This window comes from Grampus griseus (assembly GCF_964374135.1).
Source record: "Grampus griseus genome assembly, chromosome: 18".
Taxonomy (NCBI): domain Eukaryota; kingdom Metazoa; phylum Chordata; class Mammalia; order Artiodactyla; family Delphinidae; genus Grampus; species Grampus griseus.
In genome coordinates this window covers 8,634,458-8,648,062 of record NC_139012.1, presented here as the reverse complement: position 1 = coordinate 8,648,062, position 13,605 = coordinate 8,634,458, and the positions used below count along the sequence as shown (strand labels likewise).

The following is a 13,605-nucleotide window of genomic DNA, read 5'->3' as shown; positions in this document are numbered from 1 at the left end:
GGAGAAGGTAAAGGTGAGTTTCCCTTTAATTTTTTAACTTTTTATTTTGAAATAATTACAAATTTTAAAAAGTTGAAAAAGTATCTTAAAGCATTCTATTTCCCTCACCTAGGACCTCAGTGGCTGGCATTTTACCACATTGGCTTTATCATATCTCTCTCTGTCTCTCTCGCTCTGTATGTGTACACATATATATTATATGTCTATATCTGTGTACGCTTATGTACAGTCAATCCTCATTTTTCACAGATTTCAAATCTGTAAAATTGCCTACTCACTAAAATTTATATCTAACCCCAGAATCAGTCCTCACGGTAGTGTCTTTGTGGTCGTTTGTGGACATGTGTAGAACGGCCAGAAACTTGAGTTGCCACGCCGTTCCCAGGTGAGGTTGAGCCAGGGGGACACTTGGCCTTCTTGGTTCAGCTCCCCTGCAGAGGTGACCAGAGGGTGGAGACGGGAGAGAGCAGTGCAGTGTAGACCAAGCAGCTCTGGCTCTGGGGCCATTGGATGGGGTTTGAATCCCAACCCTGCCTGGCACCTGTTCGTGGGGCTGTGTATACACCCATGAGCTCACGCTCGTATCTGCAGTTCTTCTCCAGCATCCCAGATCTCATTCTACACTCCGCCTTCTTTATAATTTCCCTGTCTAACAGTGAGGGACCTTCTGTTATCTTCAGTGTATTTGCTTACTTGCTCATTCTCTGTTTGTAACCAGCTCCCGATATCACTGGCCTCCTCCTTGGTCCTGGCTGTCCCCTTGGTCCCAGCCCCTCCGTCCTGAGTGTGTCCTCAGATCCAGACTCCTCCCCCTGAAGTGAAGGAAGGGAATCAATAAATGCTTTTCAAAGAGAAGAAAGGACATCAAGAGAGGAAGGAAGGAGGTGGGAGAGGAAGAGCTGTTTCTTCCGTGTCCTTATCCAGGGTTCTCTCTTCTGCGTCACAGTGTTATTCTTTGCTGTGTTCATAGTGAAATAGCATACAAACATTTTTTAAAAACTCCATGATTGTGTACATACCTTGGTAGTTCTTAGTTAACTTAGAGGACTTTTTTTTTTTTTTTTTTTGCTGTACACGGGCCTCTCACTGTTGTGGCCTCTCCCGTTGTGGAGCACAGGCTCCGGATGCGCAGGTACAGCGGCCATGGCTCACGGGCCCAGCCGCTCCGCAGCATGTGGGATCCTCCCAGACCAGGGCACGAACCCGTGGGACCAGGGACCAGGGACCAGGGGACCCTGCATCGGCAGGCGGACTTTCAACCACTGTACCACCAGGGAAGCCCTAGAGGACGTTTTTTTATAAGCAAATATGCAAATGTTTGAGAGCATGGTTCCTAATTTCAAAGACAGTGGCAGTGTATCTAATTGAAAAGGCTTATTTTGAAGTTACAGGCACTTATTAATAAATTTATTTAATAACAATATACTACTATTACATGTTTTCTAAGACATTTAAATCTCTTCTTTTTAGGGTAAAACATTTTTCAGGATACTTTGGAAAGCTCTTGATGATTTCAGGGTAATTTAAATGTTTTAGTTATAGACAAAACGATCTTATTATTTTGGTACAGGAAGTTTCATTGAAGTGCAGAGTATAAATAGCAGCGATGAACTTCAAGCTGAGTTATACGAAGCTTCCAGACCTCCCTCTGAACAAGGTGAAGAGGAACCAGTAGGAACTGAGACGCAAGAAGCCACAGGTGACCCCCAGGGCCTCCCGAGAGACAACTCTGAGAGGGAGGCCGTGGGCACTGAGCCACCTGAAGAAACTGAAAAAGATGCAGATGATTTGCTCAACGAATGGCAAGATGTTGACCTGGTAATAACGTGACATCATGTTTTTACTCATTGCTGAGGAAGCCAAGTTAAGTAGCTTCTGAGTTTTTAAGGAGCTGATGGAGGAAGACATAATAGCTCTTTGCACCCATTTTCTTACTCCTGCTGACATGGCTCCTTTCTTGTGGAGGTTCCTGGCCGGGATAGTGTCCACTTCCCGTGTGGGTTAGTGAGGGAACTCTAAAGCTATTACAAACTCGCTCAGAAATCCAAGTGGAAACCTGCATAAGGAGAAAAAGCTTATTGGTAACTTCAGTCAGACTAAGTACAAGCTTTTTATTACCAATGAACTTAATTGGGTTATTAATATAATTACCCACAGGCGAAATTATCTTATAGGAGGAGCTGGAGACGCTGGAGAGCAACCTTTTAACACAGCAGGAGTCACTGAAAGCTCAAAAACAGCAGCAAGAACGGGTCGCGGCTACTGTGACAGGACAGATGTTCCAGGAAAGCCAGGTAGGTGGACAGTTTGGGTGTCCTCGAACAATACCTACCTACCGATGTCTTTCCTTAATCAGACTCCCTGAGGGCACATGCATTAAGTTACCTGTTGAAGCACTGCTCCCACTTCCGGGTGGAGGCCAGGTCCTGCATTTCAGCAGGGGTCATCGTGTGTCTGTACCTCTTCAGGAACTTCTTCGCCTGTTCGGCATCCCCTACGTTGAGGCTCCCATGGAAGCAGAAGCTCAGTGCGCCATCCTGGATCTGACTGATCAAACTTCTGGAACGATCACTGATGACAGTGACATTTGGCTGTTCGGAGCACGGCACGTCTATAAAAACTTTTTTAATAAAAACAAGTTTGTAGAATATTACCAGTATGTGGACTTTCACAACCAATTAGGTAAGACTTCAGAGTACGATTGCTTTCTGAAATTTACCTTCAGAATTTTGTAGTATGAATTCTTTCTTTCCAAGGAGCTAATTTGGTGCATTAATGGAAATGGTAGATCTGTACAAGTTTTCATGTAAACGATCTTTTGTTTCTGTAGCAGAATACGATTTTTAATTTGGAACTAAGAAATTAAAACCCTAGTAATGTTCAGACATTTTCTGCAGTTTTAATCATCAGGCCTGGTTACGCTCTGACTGGTTACCTGAGCTCTCCAGAGTAAACCACAGGTGGTAGAGTGGGGAGACAGGTGGGGGTCACTCCTGCTGGAATCATGAGGCTCATGGTCCTTGTTGTTTCTGGCAGTGATCCTTCATCCTCCCGTTGATTCAGCAAATACACACTGAGCGATTCCTATATGACAGTTGTTGTTCTTGGCAATGGGAAGTGGGGAAACAGCAGAGAATAAAACAGTCTAGCAGGAGAAACAGATGGTAAAAAAAATACATAAATCGTAATTTGACAGTGGTATGAGCCATATAGAAAAACAGAGCAGTAAAAGAGGCGAGAGTGACCTGCAGTCGCAAGAAGTGCATGTCCTTTGTGGTCAGAAAAGGCTTTACTAATAGGCACCTTTTGGGCTGGAGCCTAAAGTAGAGAGGAAGCTCGTGCTATGGATACCGTGGGGATGAGCATGTCAGACAAAGGGACTGGCATGTGCAAAGGCCCTGAGACAGAAGGCTGCTTGGTGTGTTCTAGGGAAGCATGGAGATAGTTACGGGCTGAATTGTATCTCCTGCAAATTCATGTATTGTAGTCCTAAACTCTGGTACCGCAGAGTATGACTGTGTTTGAAGATAGGTTCTTTAAAGAGGTGACTAAGGTCAAATGAGGTCATTAGGGTGGACCCTAATCCAGTCCGACTGGTGTCCTTGTAAGAAGGAGAGATTAGGACACAGAGGGAAGACCACGTGCAGACACGTGGAGAGCCGGCCATCTGCCAGCCAAGGAGAGAGGCTCAGAAGGGACCAACCGTGCCAACACCGTGAGGTCAGGCTTCTAGTCCCCAGAACTGTGAGGAAATGAATCCTTTGTGTAAGGCCCTCAGTCTGAGCACTTTGTTATGGCAGGCCCGGGAAACGACTTCAGGGGCCAGTGTGAGAGAATGAGGAGAAGGATGGCAAGAGGTGAGGTCAGAGAGGAAGGAGGAGAGTCCAGAGTGTGGTGGAGAGGCTCTGCAGGTAGACTGGGCTGGGACGTGAGAGAAGGAAAAGTCAGGAATAACACCCCCCATCCCCCGCAGCAGTGCACGGAGTGGACTGGCCTTGGTGAGATGGCGGAACGGGGAAGGAGCAGGTGCGGGTGTTGCGGGAGTGAAGACCCAGGTCTGGATGTGTTGTCTCTGAGGTGCCGCTTAGACATCTCCACGGAGACGTTAAGGTGCCAGTTGAGTGTGCGTGACTGTCTTTCAGAGGAGAGGTCCCGGTGAGAGCGCCGAATTTGGGGGTCAGAGGTTATATGGCATTTAAAACTGCAAGGATGTGTGAAACTTGAAAAATCGAAGCACAATGCCATTTAAAAAAAGGAATCTAGGGCTTCCCTGGTGGCGCAGTGGTTGGGAGTCTGCCTGCCGATGCAGGGGACACGGGTTCGTGCCCCAGTCCAGGAAGATCCCACATGCCGCGGAGCGGCTGGGCCCGTGAGCCATGGCCATTAAGCCTGCACGTCCGGAGCCTGTACTCCACAACGGGAGAGGGCACAACAGTGAGAGGCCCGTGTACCGCAAAAAAAAAAAAAGGAATCTATTTCAAATAGCAAAAGAGAGATACCTTTGGATATTGGATAAGGATATATACATGTATATTATCTATATAATGAAGTGTTTATAAATGTTATGTAATAAATGTTTATAAAATAAAAAGTGGAAAAGTATATAATAACTTTTACTCTTATAGGATTGGACCGGAACAAATTAATAAATTTGGCCTATTTGCTTGGAAGTGATTATACGGAAGGAATACCAACTGTAGGTTGCGTTACAGCCATGGAAATTCTCAATGAATTCCCTGGACATGGCCTGGAACCTCTCCTAAGATTCTCGTAAGTCCTTTCTTAATTTCTTTAATTCAAGTGTTTATATATAAATACCCAAATTAAACAGAACTATTCCTTACATCGTGAACTGTCACAAATCATTGTCCCCTGAGAAAACAGGAGGAGGTAATGGTTGGGGTTACTAAAGTTTGTTTTCCCTTTTCTAGAGTTTGATGAAATCATAGGCAATTATTTTTAGAGGTGCCACGCTTATCCGGGTTTGAGGATACATAGCCAGTCCAGTGGGAATTCCTGGGAGTGTAGAGGTTACCGTTTCATTCATTCAAATATTTCCTGAGCAGCTACTATGTGCTAGACAGTGTGCTAGGCTGGAATAGGGGAGGTGACTGAGCCCCAGGCTGTGTCCTCAAGGAGCTGCCACACCCTGGGGGCGAGGGAGAAGCATCCACATGCTTGTACTTCTGTGTGCCAAGTGTTCTGAGGGAGGTCGGCCAGACAGGGGCATGGAGCTATATGCCAGGAACGTTTTCTCTCTGCGTGTAGACTGATGTATTCAGTGGTGGCGTCTCCTTCTGTCCGGAACCCAGAGTCGTGCTGTACTTGGGGTACACTCTTTGTTTTTGGAGGTTCTGAGATGGCGCTAGTTACGAGGTTGTCTGTGAAAGTAGTTCTTTCTTAAGGTTGCTCTTTGGTGGCATTTTTCAAAAAAATATATATAATTCGCACAGCATAAATTTTACTCTTTTAAAGTACAATTCAGTGGTTTTTCGTCTAGTCACAGGTTGTGATGGCATCTTTTAAAATCATCAGTTTGACATGGGATACTATTTGGCAGTAGCTGATTTAATGATTCTTTAGTGTTCTCTCCAGTCGTAGCTCCTGGTTTGAAAAATTTCGGGATGTTCTGGTCTGAAGATTCGGTGATTGGAATTAAATACAAAGTTGTTTGAATGATTGCTGTCCTCCAGCCTTAGCACACATAGTGTTGTATTTTATTTTTTGTTTTCGTCATCTCTTCATAATTTTCTTATTGTTGAGGAAATGTATATACTGGAGGTACGTTGTTAGGTTGCTTGTAAGTCATGGTATGTAAATAACTTGCAAAAGTACAAGTAACTTTTATACAAATAACAAACACACATTAGAAAAATGACAAAATATGAATTATAAAGATTACAGATAACATTTTGGTTTATACAGTGTTAGTCTTTTCTATGCACAATATACACATGCATTTTATATATAATCACATACACGCACAAGTATACTCATATAAGTCTGTTATTATTTTTTTTTTTTTACAAGCATGGGACAATGCTGTATACTTTTTATGTTGCCTGCAACTCATTTGATGATAGAACAGGGCATATTATCAACGACGTATAGATTTACATTGCTGTTTTTAATGACTCCATAGGAGTCTTTTGATGTATCATGAATAACTAATTTAATCAAATGCCTGTTGTTATTTCTGTTTTTTTTTAAAGTCTAAACAAATACTGCCTTGAGTGACTTTATATACATGTCTTTGAGTTCTTATCTGATTATTATTTTAGGATAAGTGAAAATGGTATCTAACTTTTAGACTTGGTGTCCTGGTTATTGGTGAGAGTAATTTTTTTTCATGTTTGTTGACAGTTTGCCATGCTGATCTAGTGAATGCCTGTTTATGCCGTTTTTGTTCTCTCAACAGTTTTTGCTCGTTTGTTGCTGTTTGAATGGTTATGTTTTTAGTCAGCTCTAGCAATTTCTGCCTTGGTCTTTTAGCTCCCTGATGGCAGATAGGAGCTGCCCCTGCCTGGCTGGCTCTGCAGGGCTAGGATGGGTGCAGTTACAGGGCGCGGAGACAGTGGAAGAGCAGTAAGACTGGGAGTGTCTGTCACCTTGCTTTCTTCTCTGCTCTCCCTTTTCCTAACCAGACCCTGGCCGGCCGGCCCCCCTTTAAAGCAGAGCAGCTCTGAGTCTGTAGGCTGAGTTCAGCCCAGCTGTGTTTGCTTTGGCCTACACAGTATGTTCTTTAATTTTGAGTGGGCTACCAACCTTTAAATTGGGGGAGATTTCACAGAAAATTTTGGATTTTCCTGGGGGGAAATGACATCTGAAAATACTGAACCCCAATTCCCAAATAGCCCAGAAACAGAGGACAGCAATTCCACCCCACTGGCTTGGTCAGGGCACAAACCCTTCCACTTTATCACAGTCGCTGCTGCCCCGTCTTGTGTCCCCCGAGCTCAGCTGATGGGCAGATGCCGTCTTCCACCCTCAAGTGCCTGGCCCTCTTGCTTGAAGGAGGGGTTGGTCCTTTTGATTTGATGAGCTTACAGTGTGTTGTGCTGGCAATCATGAGTACTATTTCAAAGGTGAAGATTCACAAGAGAGTAGGGGAGAATTGTAGGTGTTCTCCCAGCGCCCTCTTGAACAGTATTTTAAAACTGGTGAAGATAGATCCTTTTCTCCTTTCTGCATTTTGATCCTGCACGAAGACTGAAGTTAGAACACCAGATGGCACTCCTGCCTTGGTGAGGTGCGGCACTGGTGGAGACCACGCCTGTGAGTCAGGTCCTGAGACCAATGAGTACGTGAAGCAGTGGATGTAGGGTTTTTTAGGTTCTGTTAGTGCGTAGATGGGAGAGGGTTATATTTATGTTTTTAACTTTTATGCCATTTATTTATCCTAATTGTGTAAATTTTTCTGGTTGTCCGTTGCCACATTACAAACTACCATAAACCTCAGTGACTTCCAACAGCAACAGTCAGAGATTTTGCTCGTGAATCTGCAGTTCAATCAGGCTGCTCGGGGTGGGGCTGCCTCGCCTGGTGCCAGGTGTGTCGGGGGCGTCTCAGCTGGGCTAGAGGGGCCCCGTGAGGTGTCTCGCTCGTGGCTGGTGAGCAGTGCTGTCGGCCAGCACGTGGCCCGGGGCGCCTGGACCCTCTCCATCTGGGCCTCCTCACGAGCTGGAGCTTCCTCACAGCATGTTGACTGCTTGCAAGGCGAATATTCTAAGAGACAGGAAGTGGAAGCTGCAGTCTTTAAAGGTCTGGCACAATGTCCCTGCCTCAGCCACGGAGCCTGCCCGACTCAAGGGTAAGGGACATGGACCCCAACACTTCTTGTTGGGAGGAGGGTCCAAGAATGGGCTTTAACCCACCATAGTGATTTATACTCACAAAGGAAAAATTGAAAAAGGAATAAAACATCAAGAAAATTAACCGCTGTATCCTCGCTTAGAACATTGCCTAGCGCATGGTAAAATAACAGTTGTTAGTGTTTTTTATTATTTTAAATATCCCTGTTTACTTTTTCTTTCTTTCTCCACATATATACATTTTTTTCCCCAGTATTGGGATCACACTTGATGTAGAGTTATATTCTGCATTTAAAAAATTTAACATCTTCTTGGCATTTTTACATTTTATTAAATATTCTTGGCTCCTGATTATAGTTGACGGGAGGTAAATAATACGGATACATTGATATTACTTCATTTTACCACTGGGAAGGAGAGGAACTGTGACTTTTCTATGAGTGTGGGCTCTGGAGGGAGATTGTACCAGTCCCAGCTGTGAAATCTTGAGCAAGTGGCTTCTGTTTGAGTCTAGTTTCCTTGTCTGTGAGGTGAGGACAGTGGCAGGACTGTGCTCGTGTGATGATGGGGCCTGTAGAGCAGTTAACACAGTGCCAAGCCCAGAGGAAGGTGTCAGTCAGTGATTGCCTCATTGTATACTGTGTTAATAACACGAGAAAGACACCATTGTCATTCTGTAAGTCATAGACTTTGTTCTGGAGTTGGGTGGGACTTGAGTTTACGTCTCTGAACTTTACGTTTAGCCCTTTGTCTGTGGTGCATCTGCCATAAGGTCTTACTGCTTCACGAAGGTTTGTTTCCTTTGCCTTGTAGCGAGTGGTGGCATGGAGCTCAAAAGAATAAGAAGATAAGACCTAATCCTTATGACACCAAAGTGAAAAAAAAGTTACGCAAGTTGCAGCTCACGCCTGGCTTCCCTAACCCGGCCGTGGCAGACGCTTACCTCAAGCCTGTGGTGGATGAGTCCAAGGGGTCGTTTCTGTGGGGCAAACCTGATCTCGAGAAGATTAGAGAATATCCTTTCCCTTCCTCAAACCTCAGGAATATCAAGTCAAATATGTGTTTTGGTATAAAACTTACGGGACATGAACTTGGATCAGTTTTTTTTAAAATATTCCGTGAGCTAAGATGCTCCTTTCTGTTCCTTTCTCTCTCTCCTTAATTTTTTTTTTTTGTGGTAAAATACACATAACATACGATTCACCATCTGAACCATTTTAAACATACCATTCAGTGGTTATTAAATACATTCACATTGTTGTGTCACTGTCACCACCATTCATCCCCATATTCTTTTCATCTTGTGAAACTGAAACTCTATCCCTGTTAAACACTAACTCCCCCGTTCCCCTCCCCCAGCCCCTGGCCACCACCATTCTACTTTCTGTCCCTGTGATGTTGACTACTCTGACTATGTTCCTCATATAAGTGGAACCATACAGTTTAGGTCTTTTTGTGACTGGCTTACTTCACTTAGCATAATGTCTTCAAGTTTCATCCAAGTTGTAGCATGTGTCAGAATTTCCTTCCTTTTTAAGGCTGAATACTGTTCCATTGTATGTAATGTCGTATTTTGCTTATCCATTCATCTGTTGATGGACACTTGAGTTGCTTCCATGTTTTAGTTACTGTGAATCATCTTTTTAGTTTTAAAGAGAATCTTTATTTCAAGTAAGTAGTGATAAGCATTCATAGATACACTACATACTTAAGTATTCATTCTGAAAGAATAGAAAAGATTATTAGTTTTATTCTTTCTATTACTGTTCCTTTCTGCATATTTAAATAATCATTTGGATAGATGTTTAAAAGTTTGCCATAGTATTACTCTAACTACATCTTTTCACAAAGAAAAAAGAAATACATATGATATCAGAAATTTGTTTTTATTCTAGATTAACCTTTTTTCATAGTCATGAGTCTTTGATGTCCTAAAATGAGAGTTGAATATCTTTTATCTTAGAGGATATTTATAAGAACATCGTGCCAGATGATTATGTTGGAATAATTTGCTTTGTTATTCTTTTCTTTTATCATTTTAATCTTTATAAATAAGAAAATCTTTGGCGACATGGGGAATGGAATCAAGGGTGGCTTCTTTGGACCTTTTTATTTATCACTTGTTTAAATGTCTTTAAAAACATGTATGAGTCTTAACTGCCTTCATATTTTGTCAGCGGTATTTTGGCTGGAACAGGACGAAGACAGATGAATTTCTGTTTCCTGTATTAAAGCAACTGAATGTCCAGCAGGTAATCATGGCAGCTCTTTTCCTAAGTTCAGGATAGAGAGTAAAGTTAGGAAGGCTGTGAGGGCCAGCTGTTAAAGACTAGTTACTTTTATTTTAGAGCACGTAACATACATTTAAAAATTATTGTACTTCAGTAAGAGAACAGAGGAAAACAGAAAACGGGAAAGCTGAACTTTGTCTTCATTTTCCACTTTCACTCTTAGGGCTGAACTTTGATATCCTTTTGTATTCACTCTGACTTCGAGAAAAACAATCTAATAATGGATTGCGTACTAAGGTGTTTATGGTTAAATATTTTACCCTTTTAGAGCTATTTTCATTTTTAAAAAGTTTAAGAAGTGCCCAGTCCAAAGCAGTTCTGATTATTAAGTGTCTTCAAGTACTAATATTCTTAAATTCTGTAAATGAATCATCAAAGGTACTAATTCAGTCATAGTGTACTGGCAGGAGAGATGACCCTCAGTTCCCTTAGGTAGGTAACAGCATCTCGCTTTATCCCTGAGTGTGTTCCTGCCCACACAGAGACCTCCTCCCACCCCAGAGGCAGCCCACAAAACATACATACAGGGAAACCATTCAGTGGAATTCAGACCAGATCCTGCAAGATACATGTTCAAGTTAAATCCTTTTCCATTAGATTGGGTTGATTTTGGAAAAACAAACAAACAAACAAAAAACTGAGGTAGACCACCTTTCCAGAAACTTGCGCGTTGTTTGACGACTTTCTGTACTGGAAACATTGTACGCCCACCGACCAGGAAAGCTAGTTGGCATAGTGACTGATTACTCCTTAATTTCAGATAAGTTTTGTGGTAATACTATTCTCCCTTTTCATTGTAGACGTTAATATAAGTTTATTTCCCCAAAATTAGAAAGTGAAAAAAATGAATTAACTCATTGTTTGCTTCCTCTAATATGGATGTTAACATTTACGTCCATTTTCTCTTATTTTTCCCCTCCGTCCCACATATATTTATTATCAGACATAAGTGCAATTTGTTATAAATAAAGCCCCCATTCACTGGTGAAGGTAAGTTTTTTTTCTGTGTATTGCATGGCCTTCATTGTTTCAGATGGCCAGATTACATTTTGTCAGAGATTTAACTTGGTTCACTTCACTTAGTAGACCTTGAATTTTCAGGTTTTCGTATGTAATGCTGTGGTGAACATCAGGCATGTGACTTTTCTCAAATGTAACTATTTTTAAAGAATGTCTTCCTGAAAGTGGATTTGCTGAACAGAAGTCAAGAATATTTCTTACGACTCCTAATATATAATACTGTGAAGTTTCTTCCTGAAGGTATCATATGATGACAATGTTTTTAAAAGAAGGGAAGAGTAGAATTTAGAAACAGACCCCATGAAGTTGTGTTGCTCTAAAAGAAGATGATATATTTGGCCCCTGAAAAATATTTAACTCTCTTTCAATGCCAAGGAAGGGATTTCCTACTTGGTATGTGGGCGGAGGGCTTAGTTGACGGAGGTGGTACATGTACTGCTTTAAGTACGATCTTGAAAGTAAAATTTGCTGCCAGTCATTCATTTGGGGGAGATCGGCTTTTGAGAGAGAATGAATTAGTATTTTCTGAAAGAGTCATCCAATGCCAGTAATCAGGGTGGATTTCTTTGATTTGCTTTAGAAAGTTTACTTGTCTGAGTTATTACTATTTTATTTCATTTTTTTAGACGCAGCTCCGAATTGATTCTTTCTTTAGATTAGCTCAACAGGAGAAACAGGAGGCTAAGGGTATTAAGAGCCAGAGACTTAACAGAGCTGTGACATGTATGCTGAGAAAAGAAAGAGAAGAAGCAGCCAGTGAAATAGAAGCAGTTTCTGTTGCCATGGAGAAAGACTCTGAGTTCCTCGATAAGGCAGAAGGAAAAACCCAGAAGAGAGGCACAACAAATAGATGGAAAGAGTCATCCAGCCTGAAAAGAAAGAGGCTTTCGGATTCTAAACGGGGGCATGAATGTGGTGGGTTTTTGGGGGAGGCCTACCTCTCGCAGTCATCTGATGCCTCTTCAAGTGAGGATGAGGAATATTTCCCTGTAGCGAACATGCAAAGGGGAAAAGCAGCTGTAGAGTCAAAAGTCAGCTCTTCAGATGCACAGAGCACAGTGCAGCCTGCTCCCAGGAGAGACGGAGGTGCCACCACAGGCAGCTCCAGCGATGATGACGGAGAGAAGGCAGAGCCCGTCCTGGTGACCGCCAGGTCTGTGTTTGGGAAGAAAAAGGGGAAACGGAGAAGTACGAGAGGAAGGAAGAGGAAAATCTAAAGAGGAAATGGAGAAGTACGAGAGGAAGGAAGAGGAAAATCTAAAGAGGAAATGGAGAAGTACGAGAGGAAGGAAGAGGAAAATCTAAAGACACCTAAATACACATGTATTCTCTCTAACTGGGTACAGCTTAACATTTCGTCATGAATTTGTTGTGAGGAAATAATAAAATTCAGAGTATTTGCACAGTCTTTGTTGTGTGGTTTTTAAAAATGTGGACGTTAAACTCGACATTTATTTTTAAATATATTACCTTTTTCTAGTGTTTTCCACTTCATTGAATATTTCCTTGTATTTACAGGCTTTGTCTGTTCATGTTTCTATTATTATTATTATTTTTATTTTTTTTGCGGTACACGGGCCTCTCAGTGCTGTGGCCTCTCCCCTTGCGGAGCACAGGCTCCGGATGCGCAGGCTCAGCGATCGTGGCTCATGGGCCCAGCTGCTCTGCGGCACGTGGGATCCTCCCGGACCGGGACATGAACCCGCGTCCCCTGCATCGGCAGGCAGACTCTCAACCACTGCGCCACCAGGGAAGCCTCATGTTTCTATTATTATACAACATCTGATGCTTTCTGACAACATTAAAAAGGGAAAAAGGATTTCTGTTGATCAGTACTCACTCAATGTGCATTTCCTCTGACTTTCCGACCTAGACGAGAAGAAAATATATTTATATTCATTTTATTTATATAAATATATTTATATTCATTTATATTTACATTTCAGTCCAACTTCTCAAATACTTGGACTACAGCTGCTGCTTTTTTTTGCTCGTTATTTATTCCTTCCTAATTTGAAATGTCTTCTGCTTCAGTCTTCTCTGACAGCTTTCTACTAAAATCAACACTGACTTCCACATAAACTCAAGTCTTTTCTTAATGCTTCTTTTCTCTGGAGGTATTTAAAGCAGAACGCTTTTGGGGAAGGGTTGGGGAGAGAGACATTAACTTTTTCTTTTTATTCTCATTTCTCAAAGCTACTTATAATTGGGAGTTTTCTGCATATGTGTTTGTAGGTAGAAAAGCAGTAGTTTTTCTAAAATTTAATTTTGTTGCCTTTCATAGGTAATTGACATTTGTCCTGCACTGCAGTAGCTGGGGTGAAGGCTAAGCTGCTGTAGCAAAGAGATGTTCACATGCAGTGGCCTAAACGCTGGAACGTTACCTCTCAGTCAACAGTCTGGCCAGTCTGAGCTGGTAAGGCAGTTGTGCACCTTGATGTCATTCAGGGTCCCAGGTTCAGCCATCCCCTAGGCTGCTGTAC

General features: G+C 42.4%; 1 protein-coding gene across 2 annotated transcripts in view; it reads left to right on the top strand.

The window, feature by feature from the left end:
• ERCC5 (ERCC excision repair 5, endonuclease) overlaps positions 1–12,511 on the top strand; it is a 29,047-nt gene extending 16,536 nt beyond the window's left edge. The window contains exons 9-15 of one of the 2 annotated variants that reach the window (XM_082675374.1): positions 1,571–1,818; positions 2,175–2,294; positions 2,469–2,682; positions 4,626–4,770; positions 8,625–8,827; positions 9,981–10,063; positions 11,749–12,511. In XM_082675374.1, coding sequence (XP_082531500.1) covers positions 1,571–1,818; positions 2,175–2,294; positions 2,469–2,682; positions 4,626–4,770; positions 8,625–8,827; positions 9,981–10,063; positions 11,749–12,339 — 1,604 coding nt within the window. In that variant the 3' untranslated portion in view covers positions 12,340–12,511. Of the gene's footprint in view, positions 1–1,570; positions 1,819–2,174; positions 2,295–2,468; positions 2,683–4,625; positions 4,771–8,624; positions 8,828–9,980; positions 10,064–11,203 lie in introns of both variants that reach the window. The other variant, XM_082675375.1, reaches the window with a different exon arrangement.
• The last annotated feature ends 1,094 nt before the right edge of the window (positions 12,512–13,605 follow it).